The sequence below is a fragment of the Natator depressus genome, chromosome 10 (assembly GCF_965152275.1).
Source record: "Natator depressus isolate rNatDep1 chromosome 10, rNatDep2.hap1, whole genome shotgun sequence".
Classification (NCBI taxonomy): domain Eukaryota; kingdom Metazoa; phylum Chordata; order Testudines; family Cheloniidae; genus Natator; species Natator depressus.
The window spans coordinates 52845049-52859392 of NC_134243.1; the positions used below are offsets into that span (position 1 = coordinate 52845049).

At 39.3% G+C, this 14344-nt stretch overlaps 1 protein-coding gene across 2 annotated transcripts in view; it reads left to right on the plus strand.

Moving 5' to 3' along the window:
* The window catches only part of ICE2 (interactor of little elongation complex ELL subunit 2), a 59234-nt gene extending 51647 nt beyond the window's left edge, over nucleotides 1-7587 (plus strand). For both annotated transcript variants that reach the window (XM_074966163.1, XM_074966164.1), the window contains exons 12-15: nucleotides 118-202; nucleotides 621-671; nucleotides 1844-2102; nucleotides 5163-7587. In XM_074966163.1, coding sequence (XP_074822264.1) covers nucleotides 118-202; nucleotides 621-671; nucleotides 1844-2102; nucleotides 5163-5339 — 572 coding nt within the window. In that variant the 3' untranslated portion in view covers nucleotides 5340-7587. The remainder of the gene's footprint in view (nucleotides 1-117; nucleotides 203-620; nucleotides 672-1843; nucleotides 2103-5162) is intronic.
* The last annotated feature ends 6757 nt before the right edge of the window (nucleotides 7588-14344 follow it).

Genomic DNA, 14344 nt, shown 5'->3' on the forward strand with positions numbered 1-14344 from the left:
TCTCTTTTAAATTGGATTTGGCTTCTACACACACATTTAATAAAGTCTTTTCTTACCAGGTTTGTTCTCTCTTGCTATTTCTTTACTGAAGAGATTCAATTAATAATTTTTTTTCAGGACATATTGATGCCTTTACGTCAAAGCTCATTATGCTTGAAGAGATTTCTCCAGAACGGTTAAAAGAAAAATTTGGATTATTTAAGTAAGTAAACTTTATTGTCCATAATTTAAAAAAAAAATCAAGATGAAACAGCTTCAGAATTAACAAACCTTTTCCAAGTCATTTCTTATGATAGTTCTTAATCTGTAAGTGGCAAAGCGCCCACCGAGTGTAAGTGGAACCATGATTTTATCCTTTTGCTTTAGTTTAAAATTTAGATAGGACTCCCAAATGCTTTGTTTAGTATGATGGCCAAGATTTCCAGTTACAACTAATGACTTCGGGTGCCTCTGTTTATTGGATGAGCAACTTGAGGCATCAAAAAGGACCTGATTATCAAAACATTACTTACAGAAAATCCGATCCCTTCAGGGTGTCTCAAATTAGGTTCCCAAAATCACTTGTCACTTTTGAAAATCTTGGCTTATAAATTTATCTTCTGTGAATTTTCTACCCATAGGCCTGCAAATCCATTAAATATACTTCGACATATCTTGAAGAAAGTGATTGAGTAAGTACTTTTTGCTGTTGTTAAATATTTATGTTGCAGTAGCACCCAGAGGCTCCAAAGATCATTTTTTTTCTTTTGTAACGTAATTGTCTACTCTTCTGCTGCTATTTCTATTTTAACTTCGATAATACAGTTACATACTCTTTTGTACATAAAAAGTAACCCTAAATGCTTTACAGAGAGGGTACAAAATAAGAGTTTGATCCTACAAGCCCCCTTACTCAAGAGTAGACCTTCCTCAGACAGTAAATCCCACTGGCATTTCTCACTTCACTGAGTTTGCAGGATTGGGCCCTAACATTATTGGTGCTTCAAGGGAACCATTTACGCTTTGCTAGCCTTTTGCTTGTACTGGGAACAGATTGTTGTTGTTTTTTATCCCCCTGCAGGGCTTCACTTGTCCTTACTTATAGTTGCACAGTTTTTCTCCATATGTCTTCACCAGTTCTCTGCGGCTTTGTTCTCTACTTTATTTTGCATTATTTAACTGCTAAAATTTTCTCAGGCTGTTAGCCACTTTGGAAATATGAAATGTGTTTCGAAAAGCCAGTTTCTTGCCATGCACGTATGTGAAGCATCTTACTTAACAGTTTTGAGCTTCCCGGTTTTTGGGTCCAGTCTTTGACATGTAATTAAGACTTTTCTGGTGGGGAATTGGTTGAGCCTTTACTTTCTATAAACCTACATAATCCTGGGTGAATTAAAAAAGCTTCCAGTGTATGAATTCATGATTATGCTTTCATCATTGTGCTTTCTCATGATTTATGTGCTTTGCTGAAAAGGGATGGATTTCAGCATGTGCTCAAGTGCTTAGCCTAATCAGGGCCTAAATAACTAGTGATAATAGTACACAAATGGAAGATAAATTAGCATTTTCATCCAGATATTTTTTAATTCCTTCGTTTATAAACAGGTTGCAGATTATATACGTTATTTAGGTGTGTTAATATATTTAATGTAAATATTAGATACTTTGATGCCCCACTGTGTCAGCTATGTTCTCCTTTCTTTTTTAACAAGTCTTTATCCAGCAGAAGCCATTTACTGTTTTTACCATCTCTGATTATGAACAGATCAAATGGTCGGACTAAGAAGCAAAAATACTATTTGTTTTATTTACTCTACCTTTTATTAAGTCTTGAATTTTGATTTGTGATGTGACTGTGCTTTAGTTTGCAGGAGGGCTCTTACTTATTGACTCATGCTTCAGGAGATTCATCAGTTGCAATTTACCAGAGCTGTCTTGGGAAAGTGACCAGAGCATCGTATAATTTACATAAAGCTCACTGCAGTCTGCCTAATGTACCTTCCACCCTCTCAGTTCCATGGGTACCATTAGATCCCAACCTTCCTTTACCCTATCACACTAATAATGGAAGAGTCCCATGCACCTTTCCACCTAGACCCCAAGAAACTACGAGAAAACAGAAGGTAAGTAACCACACTAAATGCAGATAAATGTGTTGGCTCATTTGAAATAAGCAAATTTGCTCCATAGGTTACAGATATTTTACTAAAAAGAAAAGGAGTACTTGTGGCACCTTAGAGACGAACAAATTTATTTGAGCATAAGGTTTCATGAGCTACAGCTCACTTCATTGGATGCATTCAGTGGAAAATACAGTGGGGAGATCTTTATATATATATGGAGAAAATAAAACAATGGGTGTTACCATACACACTGTAACCAGAGTGATCACTTAAGGTGAGGTATTACCAGCAGGACAGCGGGGGGGGGAGCGGGGTGAACATTTTGTAGTGATAATCAAGGTGGGCCATTTCCAGCAGTTGACAAGAACATCTGAGGAATGGTGGGGGGGAGAATAAACATGGGGAAATAGTTTTACTTTGTGTAATGACCCATCCACTCCCAGTCTCTATTCAAGCCTAAGTTAATTGTATCCAGTTTGCAGATTAATTCCAATTCAGCAGTCTCTCGTTGGGAGTCTGTTTTTGAAGTTTTTTTGTTGAAGAATTGCAACTTTTAGGTTTGTAATCGAGTGACCCAAGAGATTGAAGTGTTCTCCGACTGGTTTTTGAATGTTATAATTCTTGACGTCTGATTTGTGTCCATTTATTCTTTTACGTAGAGACTGTCCAGTTTGACCAATGTACATGGCAGAGGGGCATTGCTGGCACATGATGGCATATATCACATTGGTAGATGTGCAGGTGAATGAGCCACTGATAGCGTGGCTGATGTGATTAGGCACTATGATGGTGTCCACTGAATAGATATGCGGACACAGTTGGCAATGGGCTTTGTTGCAAGGATAGGTTCCTGGGTTAGTGGTTCTGTTGTGTGGTGTGTGGTTGCTGGTGAGTATTTGCTTCAGGTTGGGGGGCTGTCTGTAAGCGAGGACTGGCCTGTCTCCCAAGATCTGTGAGAGTGATGGGTCATCCTTCAGGATAGGTTGTAGATCCTTGATGATGCGTTGGAGAGGTTTTAGTTGGGGGATGAAGGTGATGGCTTGTGGCATTCTGTTATTTTCTTTGTTGGGCCTGTCCTGTAGTAGGTGACTTCTGGGTACTCTTCTGGCTCTATCAATCTGTTTCTTCACTTCAGCAGGTGGGTATTGTAGTTGTAAGAATGCTTGATAGAGATCTTGTAGGTGTTTGTCTCTGTCTGAGAGGTTGGAGCAAATGCGGTTGTATCGTAGAGCTTGGCTGTAGACAATGGATCGTGTGGTGTGGTCTGGATGAAAGCTGGAGGCATGTAGGTAGGAATAGGGGTCAGTAGGTTTCCGGTATAGGGTGGTGTTTATGTGACCATCTACGTAAAAGAATAAATGGACACACCTTGGAATGGAAATGGAAATGGCCCACCTTGATTATCACTACAAAAGGTCTCCCCCCTTCCTCTCCCCCCCCCCCCGCTCTCCTGCTGGTAATAGCTCACCTTAAGTGATCACTCTGGTTACAGTGTGTATGGTAACACCCATTGTTTTATGTTCTCCATATATATAAATCTCCCCACTGTATTTTCCACTGAATGCATCCGATGAAGTGAGCTGTAGCTCACGAAAGCTTATGCTCAAATAAATTTGTTAGTCTCTAAGGTGCCACAAGTACTCCTTTTCTTTTTGTGAATACAGACTAACACGACTGCTACTCTGAAACCAGATATTTTACTAGTCTGTCACCTTTGGGCTTGAGATCCTTGAGATCCTTAGTTGAAAAATGTATCCTTAGTTGAAAAATGTATCAACATTCTGCAAGCACAACTAAACAGGGACTAAAATGTTCGCAGCAAGGACTCCCTCCTGATTTTGGCTCTGGAGGCAGATTTTTGTGCTGTCCTTTTTGATCGCATTTTTTTCCTCAAACTATCTCAGGAGGGATTTTTTTTTAAACAAAAGTTTACATAACTGCTCCTCTTCCCATCTTGATTTCACTGATACCCTGATTTGCTTCTTTTGGGAAGGGAGAGCCTCTGGATATACACTCTGGTTTGTGTTTTTATGAAGAGCATGTGCAGAAACAGCAGTATTCCTGTTCCACAAAGAAAAAAAAATCCCCCAACCTAGTCCCCAAAGTGTTTAAGATCAAGAGAGACAAATTCTCATCAACATATTGCAGATATAATAGCTTGTTGCCTGCTTCTGGTCCCACATAACTTCATTGCCTTTGAAGAAATTCTAATTACAAGTCGGGTGGCTTTTTGAGATGAGCCTGAGGTAAAGGGTGTTACTCAAATTCTCATTCCTAAACTATGTCCTCTTAAACAGTGAAATAATCATGGAAATGGCTACCTTTTATTTTTATACAAGACTATTTTTAAAATAAGAGCCATATGTCACTCCTTGTCTGAAGGCATGTGATTTACCTTTTATTTAGGAAAATATTTTTATGATGTCTCAGACATAAACATAATTTTATTTGACTGGCTTATTCCTTTCTAGTAAAAATGAACACCTTCACACTGTATGTGTTTTCCGTTATTTCACAGACTAAGTTGGCATGAAGATATACATTTTAATAATTAGTTTGTTAGAAATGAATTTTATCAAAGAATTTATCAGAGTGCGAAAATGACCGTGTCTTCTAAAATTAAATCACAAGTAAACTGATTTAGTGTAACACAATGTTAAACTTACATTGAACTGATTATCTAGGTCTGGAGTAGCCTCTGATGGAACTTGTCATAGTCCCAAACTATAGGGCAGTGAGTAAACAATGCATTTCGCAAACTGCGAGAATTTCCACTAACAAATCCAAACTATTCACTCTAATATTTTGTACAAATACTGTGACATTTTAAAAAGTAAAGAACATCCAAACAGTATTTCTGGTAGCTTAGCTTGCTCCTGTATTTTTTTCAAGGGGTTCCTTATATTAATCTATTGTATAAATGTGACATACTCTAAAGGACTGCTCTGTGGACTAGATGTAGCTGGCAATTTTCTGAATATAAGCCTGTAGATATTTAGGTTTAAAATTTAATGCAGATTGAAGAAGCTAATACTTTTTTTTTCCCCCCAATGCTTCTAGATGAATTGGGCAAAAGTGCACACAGACACACCCAACAATGAGAAGCCAGGATCCATGGAAACAAAAAGCAATCCCTTGTCAGCTAAGCCTGTTAGAAATGAAGGTGTGGCTGCAAAGAAACTGAAGAAAAATAATGGCAAGCAAGCAAATAAGATGAAAAAGTGGAAAAAGAAATAAAAGCAAACTCAAGCAAAGCAGGAATAGCTTAGGCACAGTGAGAAAACATGGATTGGAAAAAGCACAAGACAAACAAAGAGCTTATTTTTCATAATACTTCAGAGAAGCCAGAATGCCCTGGCAGAGGAGAGCTGCACAGCCATATTGAGGAAGGTTGTGAAATGCTACGATACATTAACCCTTTCTTAACTCACTGAATGCAACTCAAATGTGAACATCTTATTTTAAGTTAGCACATGAGAAGAAAAGTCAAGTGTCTACAATTAAGACCTGTGGACAAAAGTAAATATCATAACTGCTTTTGTTTTTATATTAAAAATATAATTTGAGAAAAGAAGCATTAATTAACACCAATATTACATAAAGATGAAAAAAGTACTTTCTTTTTCCAATTGTCTTGATTCTTCTTCCAGTTTGTTGCAGATGTGTATTTTTGATGATATTATTTGAATTGTGTACTGGTTTTAAATGTAACATGCAGCATCAGCAGTTTCAATTTAATTAGTTAATGTTATTAAAAAGCAGGGTGTGTTGTGCTCAGTTTGAAAAGGAAATATTACCCCTGAGAATAAGGTTGTGTAGTTAACAGCTTTTGATGAGCAACATTTGTTATGTTTGCAGAAGCGTTGTGTCTTTCGAATTCCATTATTGATATACCTGTTGGCATAGTGTCCTAGTGAGCATTACAGTACGCCACAGTGTAAGAAGGTTAAAATTGACTTCCCTGTTTTCTCAAGATTAGTTTTTGGCATTAAATTCTTTCCAAAACTTCAAATCCTCAAGAGCCAGTATGTTGTTAATGTAGTACTGAATGACTACAGCCTCAGTCCTGTGTCTTTTCATAGGCAGACGCTTGTTGAAGTCAGTAGGGCTCCATGCAAGCACAGAAAGTTTCGCCCATATGCAACAAGTTGCACGGTGAGGGCTTTAGTCATTATTACAGAGACAAGACAGACATTTGCTGTGGCTCAGCAGTTCACTTGTAGTTTAGGAGCCAAGCTGAAAGGGGTGAGTTCAGACAAAGATTCAGAGAGGAAAATTCTTGGCTAGCAATGGGTGTGACTACATGTTTTCTGTTTGAGTGAATATCAGTAAAATTGCCATTTTGTAAAATGCTAAAAAATTAGATTATAAATTCCAATACACCACAAATTGATTGTCAACATACATAGGTTATTTAAATAATTTATAAATGTTATACATTTATAAAAATTATTGTCAAAGAAAAGTTTTTTTTTATGCACTCTACTATATTTCATAGCGCCCTCGAGGTTTTATCCAATAGGCAACTTGCAGGTCACACTTCAAAACTGAAAATTATGATTGCTAAATTATATGCTATGTATGAAGGGTTTTTCTATTGCTGCCGATAACTAATTAGTATGGGTCTCATCCTGAGAGGTGTTGAGCTACTCCTGAATACTCAGGATAAAGAATGTAAACTTTTTTTAATGCCTGAGCTCTTTTATAGACCTTGACTGTGTTCAGAGGGGCTGTACATGTACACAAATTACTCACATGCAGGATCAGGGCCTTAGTTAGCAATGAGTTTGTTCAAAATGTTTTGTCTGTCTGTTATGTAAGTTAATTGCACCATTACGTTCAAAGTTGTTCTACTCAAATGTACTGTATACAAATGTATTTTAATATCCCTTAAAGATGAATAAAATATTTAGTTTTAATGGGTTATATATATTTATTTTTAAATCTTAGTGATATATTAAAGAAACTGCTTTTAAAGCAATGCAGATAGTTTTTAATGCACATTTGCCAATCTTCTGTGAAATATAAAATATTTTGTAATTTACCAGTATTGTTGTTATATTTTATTTATATCTTTATTTACCTTCTGTTAACTCCCCAGACATTGCTTCAGTTGTTCCTTTTAGATGCAATATGTTAACAAGGAGCAACATATTTGATAGTGATTTGCTAAATAATGAATATTAGATTGATTCAAAATCATAAATCCATTTTGTGACCTCCCATGGAGAAGTGTTTTGCTTATGAGTCATGTGCCAGATAACTGAGGGTGGGGATCCAAAGCATAGTTTTCAGCATAAAAGTAAAAATTGTATAACAACAACCAAGGAATTTGATATTTGGACATAGACCTGTTAACTTCATGCTGAGTTTGCTCTAATATCCTAGAATGTCAAGGTTGGAAGGGACCTCAGGACGTCATCTAATCCAACCCCCTGGTCAAAGCAGCACCAATACCCAATTTTTGCCCCAGATCCCTAAATGGCCCCCTCAAGGATTGAACTCACAACCCTGGGTTTAGCAGGCCAGTGCTCAAACCACAGAGCTATCCCTCCCTTCTGGGTGTCTGAAAGGCTTAACCTTTCAACTCTCATAATATATTAATGTGTGTAATCCCAGTTATTATACAGTTAAAATGGACAGGAATCTAAAGGTTAAATGAGTAACACATTGTATCATTTGTATGTACTGTTACATTTAAATTTTCAGATTCAGATAAAACTTGGACTGTACAAACTGTTCCGGATTAACTGGGTCTGTGTATAGTTTGCCCTCTCTGATTATGACGAATTCGGTTGGGGTGGCCAACCTGAACCTGAGAAGGAGCCAGAATTTAGCAATGTACATGCCAAAGAGCCACAGTAATACATCAGCAGCTCCCTCTGCCCTGCTTCCAGTGTCTCCTGGCAGCCCCACTGATGAGCGCCTCCCCGTCCTTCCCCGCACCTCCCAATCAGCTGTTTCATGGCATGCAGGAGGCTCTGGGGGGGAGGAGGGAAGAGTGAGGGCATGGCAGCCTCAGGGGAGGGGGTAGGAAGGGATGGCATGGGGGGCAGGGCCAGGGGTTGAGCAGTGAGCACCCCGCAGCACATTGGAAAGTTGGCGCCTGTAGCTCCAGCCCTGGAATCAGTGCCTATACAAGGAGCTGCATATTAACTTCTGAAGAGCTGCATGTGGCTCCAGAGCCACAGGTTGGCCACCTCTAAATTAGGGGGTTGTGTTTCCTGGTTCTTTTCACACCCTTGCTTTTAGCAAGTTGCATTAAATGTGTGGAATGCCTCTTCCCAGAGATGCAGATCTTTGAATGCCCCATATAGTGGGTGAAATTTGGGATTAAACTAGTGTATCAATGCTTCAACTAATGGCACGACAAGCTTCCCACCAAGGAGGAAAGATGCTGTCATGTTTGATCCTGGAGTTGCCAAAACTGATAATCTTGGGGATTCAGGATATAGGCAGAGGAGAGATTTGGTGCATTGGCCCAAGACAGTATGACTCTCGAGTCAGTCTTGGGCATTACTTATGCAGGTAGGTTCACTTTTGAATCTATCTTGATCACCCATAGAGACCTCGTTCAGGGCTGCAGGACCAAAAACAACAACAACCCTGTTTTGTATTTTCCCTAGGAGTCCATTGAAAACTTTTGGAATCCCAACCCCAACTGGATTATCTAGGAATTACTGTGAGGCAAATAATAATTCCAAAACTGTTTGGGGAGCAAAATCATCCTTCCTTTGGAGAGCAGCACTGGCAGCCTGGTAGGGCAGTGGTTTTCAATCTTTTGTCATCTGCAGACCTCTAAAAAAACTTTAAATGCAGGTGCAGACCTTTTCGGGTATCTTAGACATAGGTTAAAAATTACTGTTTTATGGTAATGACAACCTTTCGTGGACACCTTAGACATAGTCTGCTGACCCCCAGGCATCTGCAGACCCCTGGTTGAAAACCACTGTGTTAGGGCATTTATACAGTCAACTATCCACAACTATAAATGATCTGGCCCTCAAGAATCCACAGTAAAGATTTCTATGGTTATCAATGACCAGTGAAAGATGAAGCAAGAAAGGAGGACAGTGAAAATCTAAAATGGATTCATTTCCTTAACAAAAAAGTATTTTAAAATTCTCTGTCATGGCTGTGGTAAAGATTCAACTCCATTTCCTCCACTATGGCATCAGTGAAGTTCTGTCCATTGGAACAACACTTTATCCTGTGTGCACAAAATTCATTATTGATGAGGACTACACAATAGATTGCTCAGAAATAATATCATTATTTCTCTAATTACAGGAAATTGTGTACAAAAATAACTCTCAAGATTAGACTAGATTAATCAAAGTGCAAACATAACAGGAACTGAAAGCCTAAGTGAGCTTCTGGCCTCAGCTCTGGTTTCTGGTTTCAATTTAACATTTTAGAGAAAGTGTTTAGGAGAATTTCTTCAGGAAAATAAGTGTTTGTAAAATAGATTTCAACCAACCCCAAAACACACTGGTTATGGAGCTGTGTACTCAGGTACTGCTGTGGGCTCTTTTCATGGTAGTAACCAAACCATGGTAGGGAGGGAAGATGAATGAAGAGAAAAGTTTGTGGATTCTGTGAAGATAGTACGAACTCTTAAACATGTTCCAAATCCCAATCCACAGTAGAATGTTTTGAAAAGCAGTGTGTTTACTGGTTAGAGAGGGGATTTGCGAGTGAAGGAAAGTGAGTACTCCTGAGGTCTAGGTCTTGGTTTTTACTACTGACGTGCTTTGTGAACATGAGCCACAACCTTTAGGGCCAAATTTTGAAAGGGTCTTACATTTTGAACCTGCCACTTTGTGCCCAGAATAGATTATGGTTATGTGTGATAAAATTTAGATTACTCCAATTTGTGGGTTCACATTTGGTTACGGCTTCCTGTATGTCGTCTAAATTCTTATAATGGCATTTATCACCTGGGTATCTCCATTGGTTTGGCTCTCCCTCAATGGGCTTTTGATAACTTCAGTTGATTTTTCAGTGATGTGGCATCTGTTTAGTTCATGGTTCATGGATGGTAGGCTTTTAGTCAGCCCTTCACTAGGGCAGATGGAAACAGTAAATCGTTCATGTATCATTTTAGCCTTGGCCACCTAAGGATTGCAACTACCTTATAGGTCAAGGTGAGCTGGAGAAAAGGGGTTCTCTATCTTTTTAACAGAGACACATGGTGAGCTATTTGGCACTGATTAGTGTGGGAAAGGTCCTATGAATAGGTAAGCGCTTCCTCTTCAGTTTCTTTTTACAATAAAAGATTTTTTTTCTCCTCCAACTCCTTCTCTTCCTCCAATTTATGAGGTTAGGTTTTCACATTGCGTAACCACATAGGTTTTGCCATACTGGATCAGACCACTGCGCTTTCAAATCTAGTAGATTCCCTTCACTAGCGACTATTACTTGGTGCTTCCGAACAAGATGAAAATACCCTGTAACATAGCTGGCCAGTTGTGCATTGCTGGGTGAGGTGTGGCTATCAGTTTACATCTGGAAGCATGAGATTTTATAAGTCCCCTTTCTTAGCATGCATAACCCTAATGGCTATTGTTCATAAAATGCAATTTCCCCTCTTTAATTCCTGCAATAGCAAGCACAATCAAACATTATCGCAGCATGTACCACATATTGGTGGAGAGACTATGGACCTCCTCCTTTCCTATATGTGATTGTCCCGGGCTCCTCCCTTCCTCTTGGCAATTGCAAAACATCCCCATGGCAATGACAGAAATTGTTTATGTGCAAAAAAAATTAGGAAAGTAAATATTTTTCCACTGTCTTTTAATGCAGTTTAGCAGCTGGAAGCAAGGAGGAGAGCCAGCACCATATGACCAGAAAGCTCCCCAGGGATCACAGTTTGGGAACCTCCCACACAGTAAAGGCCACTGTTTAATGATGCGCTGCTTGAAGAGGTATTTCCTTTTGTTCTCAATTTATTTGCCATCCAGTTGAAGTAACCCCCTTGTTATCAAAAGAAGAAAATCATCAGTTCAGATGCTGTCCTTCAGCATATTTAATACTGTCCTCCATTTTAGTCTCCTCTAGCTTTTCCCATATCTAAATGAATGTACCTTTTACAGTCTCTCATTCTCTAGAAGTCCCACTATATCTGTAATGTCCCACTAAAGTGTCCCTTTGAGAAGTTGCTAAATGACCTATATCTTTTCTAAGCAATATTGAACATAGTACATCTCATAAGAACATGCCATTGTTAGATATGTCCTCTTATTTCTTCTTGCTTAATGCTCACTAGCATAGTGTTTGCTATTGTTTTTAAACTTGCTAAAATGTTTTTGTCCAACTGTTCACAATGATTCTCAAGTTTTTGGCCATGAAAGTTCAGAGCCACTAACCTATACCAGAATTACTAGATTATTTTTGAAAATGTGCATTACTATATACTTATCCAAGTTACATTTCAAATGTGGGGGCACAAAACAGACTTAAAACCAGCCTAAATGGTCAGTTAAGGATGTATTACCCTTGTCTGACCGATCTTCCACTACTTGTAGCGCCCAGCATAGAGGGGGTCCATGGAGGAAAAGGTTGACAGGAGTGCCTCAGTATTCCAGCAATTCCCAATTGTCAGATTGACCCTTGGGAGGACCACTGCAGATGGGCATAAGTTAGAGAAGCCATGAGACTGTTTCTAAGTTGCAGACCAGCCCCTAGTTGGCCCTAGAACAGGCAGGGCATAAAGGTAGCTTGCAGCTACCTTTGCCCTTCCCTCACCGCTGCATGCATCCTGTGCCAAGCATAGCTCATCTGGACTCCTGGGTTGAGCGCTCTGGTGGTTTTTGTTTTGTTTTGTTTTAAGATAATGGAGTCATCAGCAAACTCCAACTCTGTCTTCCAAACTGTTTAAAAATAGTTAAATGGGATTGGTCCTGGGGCCGAGCCAATGGGGCTCCGCACTATTATTCATTTTCCTCTCTAAGGAGCAGGTCAGTACACTAGTGCAGGAAAAAGTGCCTTGAAGACCAAGTGGGAGTTTTGTATGAAGTATAATACTGGAGATAATTAAAAATAAAATTATATGAAGACCTTAACTCAAGAACTGTTCATATTTATGTTTGAGCATTGATTGATTTGTGTTTTATTAAAAAATACAGGGCATTTTTTAAATTGAGATTGGTAACAAAGCTTGTGAAATAGCATCACCAGAGGAAAGGGGAAGGGGCACATTTTTCACTACAGAATCTAACAACTTGTCCCTGGTTCCTCGTATATAGTAAATTAGCTCACAATTAGAGCAGGGTGGAATTTGTTTCGCAAATAGTTTATTTGTTGAAAGATGCCGTTTCATTTGACCCAAAACTGTTTGCAGATTGGTGTCCAGTACACTGAATAGTTGCTACTGAACCAAAAAATCAAAATGTTGGTGTTGAAATGAAGCAGTGGTGGTCGTGCCTGCTTTGTAACTTTTAGCCCAGTAGTTAGGACGCTCTCCTTGGATGTGGGGGAGACAGCTTCAATTCATATGGAGAAGGGCTTGGACTTGAGTCTCCCATGTTGCAGGAGGTTGCCCTTGTCACTGGGCTGTGGGATATTCTGGAATGGGGCTTCCTCAACCTCTCTTGTAGGAGCTGTTCCACTTGGTGTAAATAATAAAATAGTCATTGTAGGCGGGACTTGAACTGGGTGTTCTACATGCTAGGTGAGTGCCCTAATCACCAGGCTACAGAGTTACTCTCACTCTCTTTTCCTGGCCCAATGACTATTCAGTGCCAGTAATTACGCATTCATAGTCATTTATTAAATGTTTTGTTCGATCTGACTCAAAATGTTTTATGCCTTCTCAATTTGCCAAAAAACTCGGGGTCGGGGGGAGATTCTGGTTGACCTGAAGTAAAACTTTTTTCCAATTTTTTAGAATTGCTAGCAAACCAAAAAAAGCCATTATTCAGCCAACTCTCCTCACAAAACCTTTTTGACAAATAGCCTGTTCTAGAGGTGTACCTTTCAGTACTTCATATTGTGCAGAACATAATGGAGGGAGGCTCCTTAATCTTCAGTTGAGTAATACTCTTCTTCACGGAAGTCAAAAGAATCAGTACGCTAATTTTCTTTCCCAGGAATATGTCCGAATCAACCAGCCCCATTCCCTGGGATGATGGCATGGGTCCAGCTGCAGCTCTATAGATATATTCAAAAAGGCTATTCCAAGGACTGTATGATAACATCTCAGTTTTATTAAAACTTGTGCCAGAGCATCAGCTTATATAGTCTCCCACATACAGGTGAAATTTTTCTGTAATAAGATGGTGCAATTAGCTAGGAGCATGATACAACCTGTCTAGGTCTCCAAATTGAAGTGTGCAGCTTTTATTTCTGCATTCCCTGAGGTGCTGCCATATTAGTAGAAGTTGTTCAGAAAGGGGCTTAGGAACGCTGTGGTAGTACCCCATACACAGTGTTATACTTACCTAAAATGTTGAAAAATCATCAGATTGGGGGAGGAAAGGAAGGGGAATCTAGGTTCTTTTTTACCTTTTGGGTTCTGAGCCTTTAGGGTCATGTTTTCAGGCTTTTCTCTAAAACTCTGAGGACTAGAATCTTCTTTAAAACTGAAAGCTGAGATTCTCACATAATCATAGGATTCCAGGAGTGTGGTTTTCAGAAATATACCAAATATGAGACTCTCCATACAATTGCTGGAGTTGGCAATGCTGCACACCTTCATGCTGATGTAATCAATCGCTCTGCATCAACCAGCATGCATTACGAGGATCATGCAATCAATGGAGTGTGCATAACTAAAAGGAGGAGGTGCAGGAGGGATAGTGGAATATTCCTCTGAAAAAGCAACATCACAGATCGTGGAAGTTAGGCCAAGTAAGCTGTCATTAATCGTTTCTTAGACAGCTAGTGCAACCCATTGAGGATTCTCAGGAGTACAAGCACGAATGAGAAACCAGTGGCAGCATGGCAGTTTGACCCAGATGTGCTGTTGATGTTGGTGAGAAGGTCACAGAGTACAGAGGCACCTCAGCTGTGCATGCCTCCCTGCCTTTTCACAATCTCCCCATCCTGTGTTTTTAGTGGGATGATGCAGCATAACTAGTCCCCCTCTGCTATCCTGGATTTTCCCTAGTAAATTCTCCCCTTTGGCAAATATTTACAAGGAAGGTAGAGAACACGGCCTTTTGAATTTAGTGCAAATACTTAACTGCGGCTACTAATGATGAGTGCTGCCAAATTTCCCCTATAGTCAATGTCCCTCA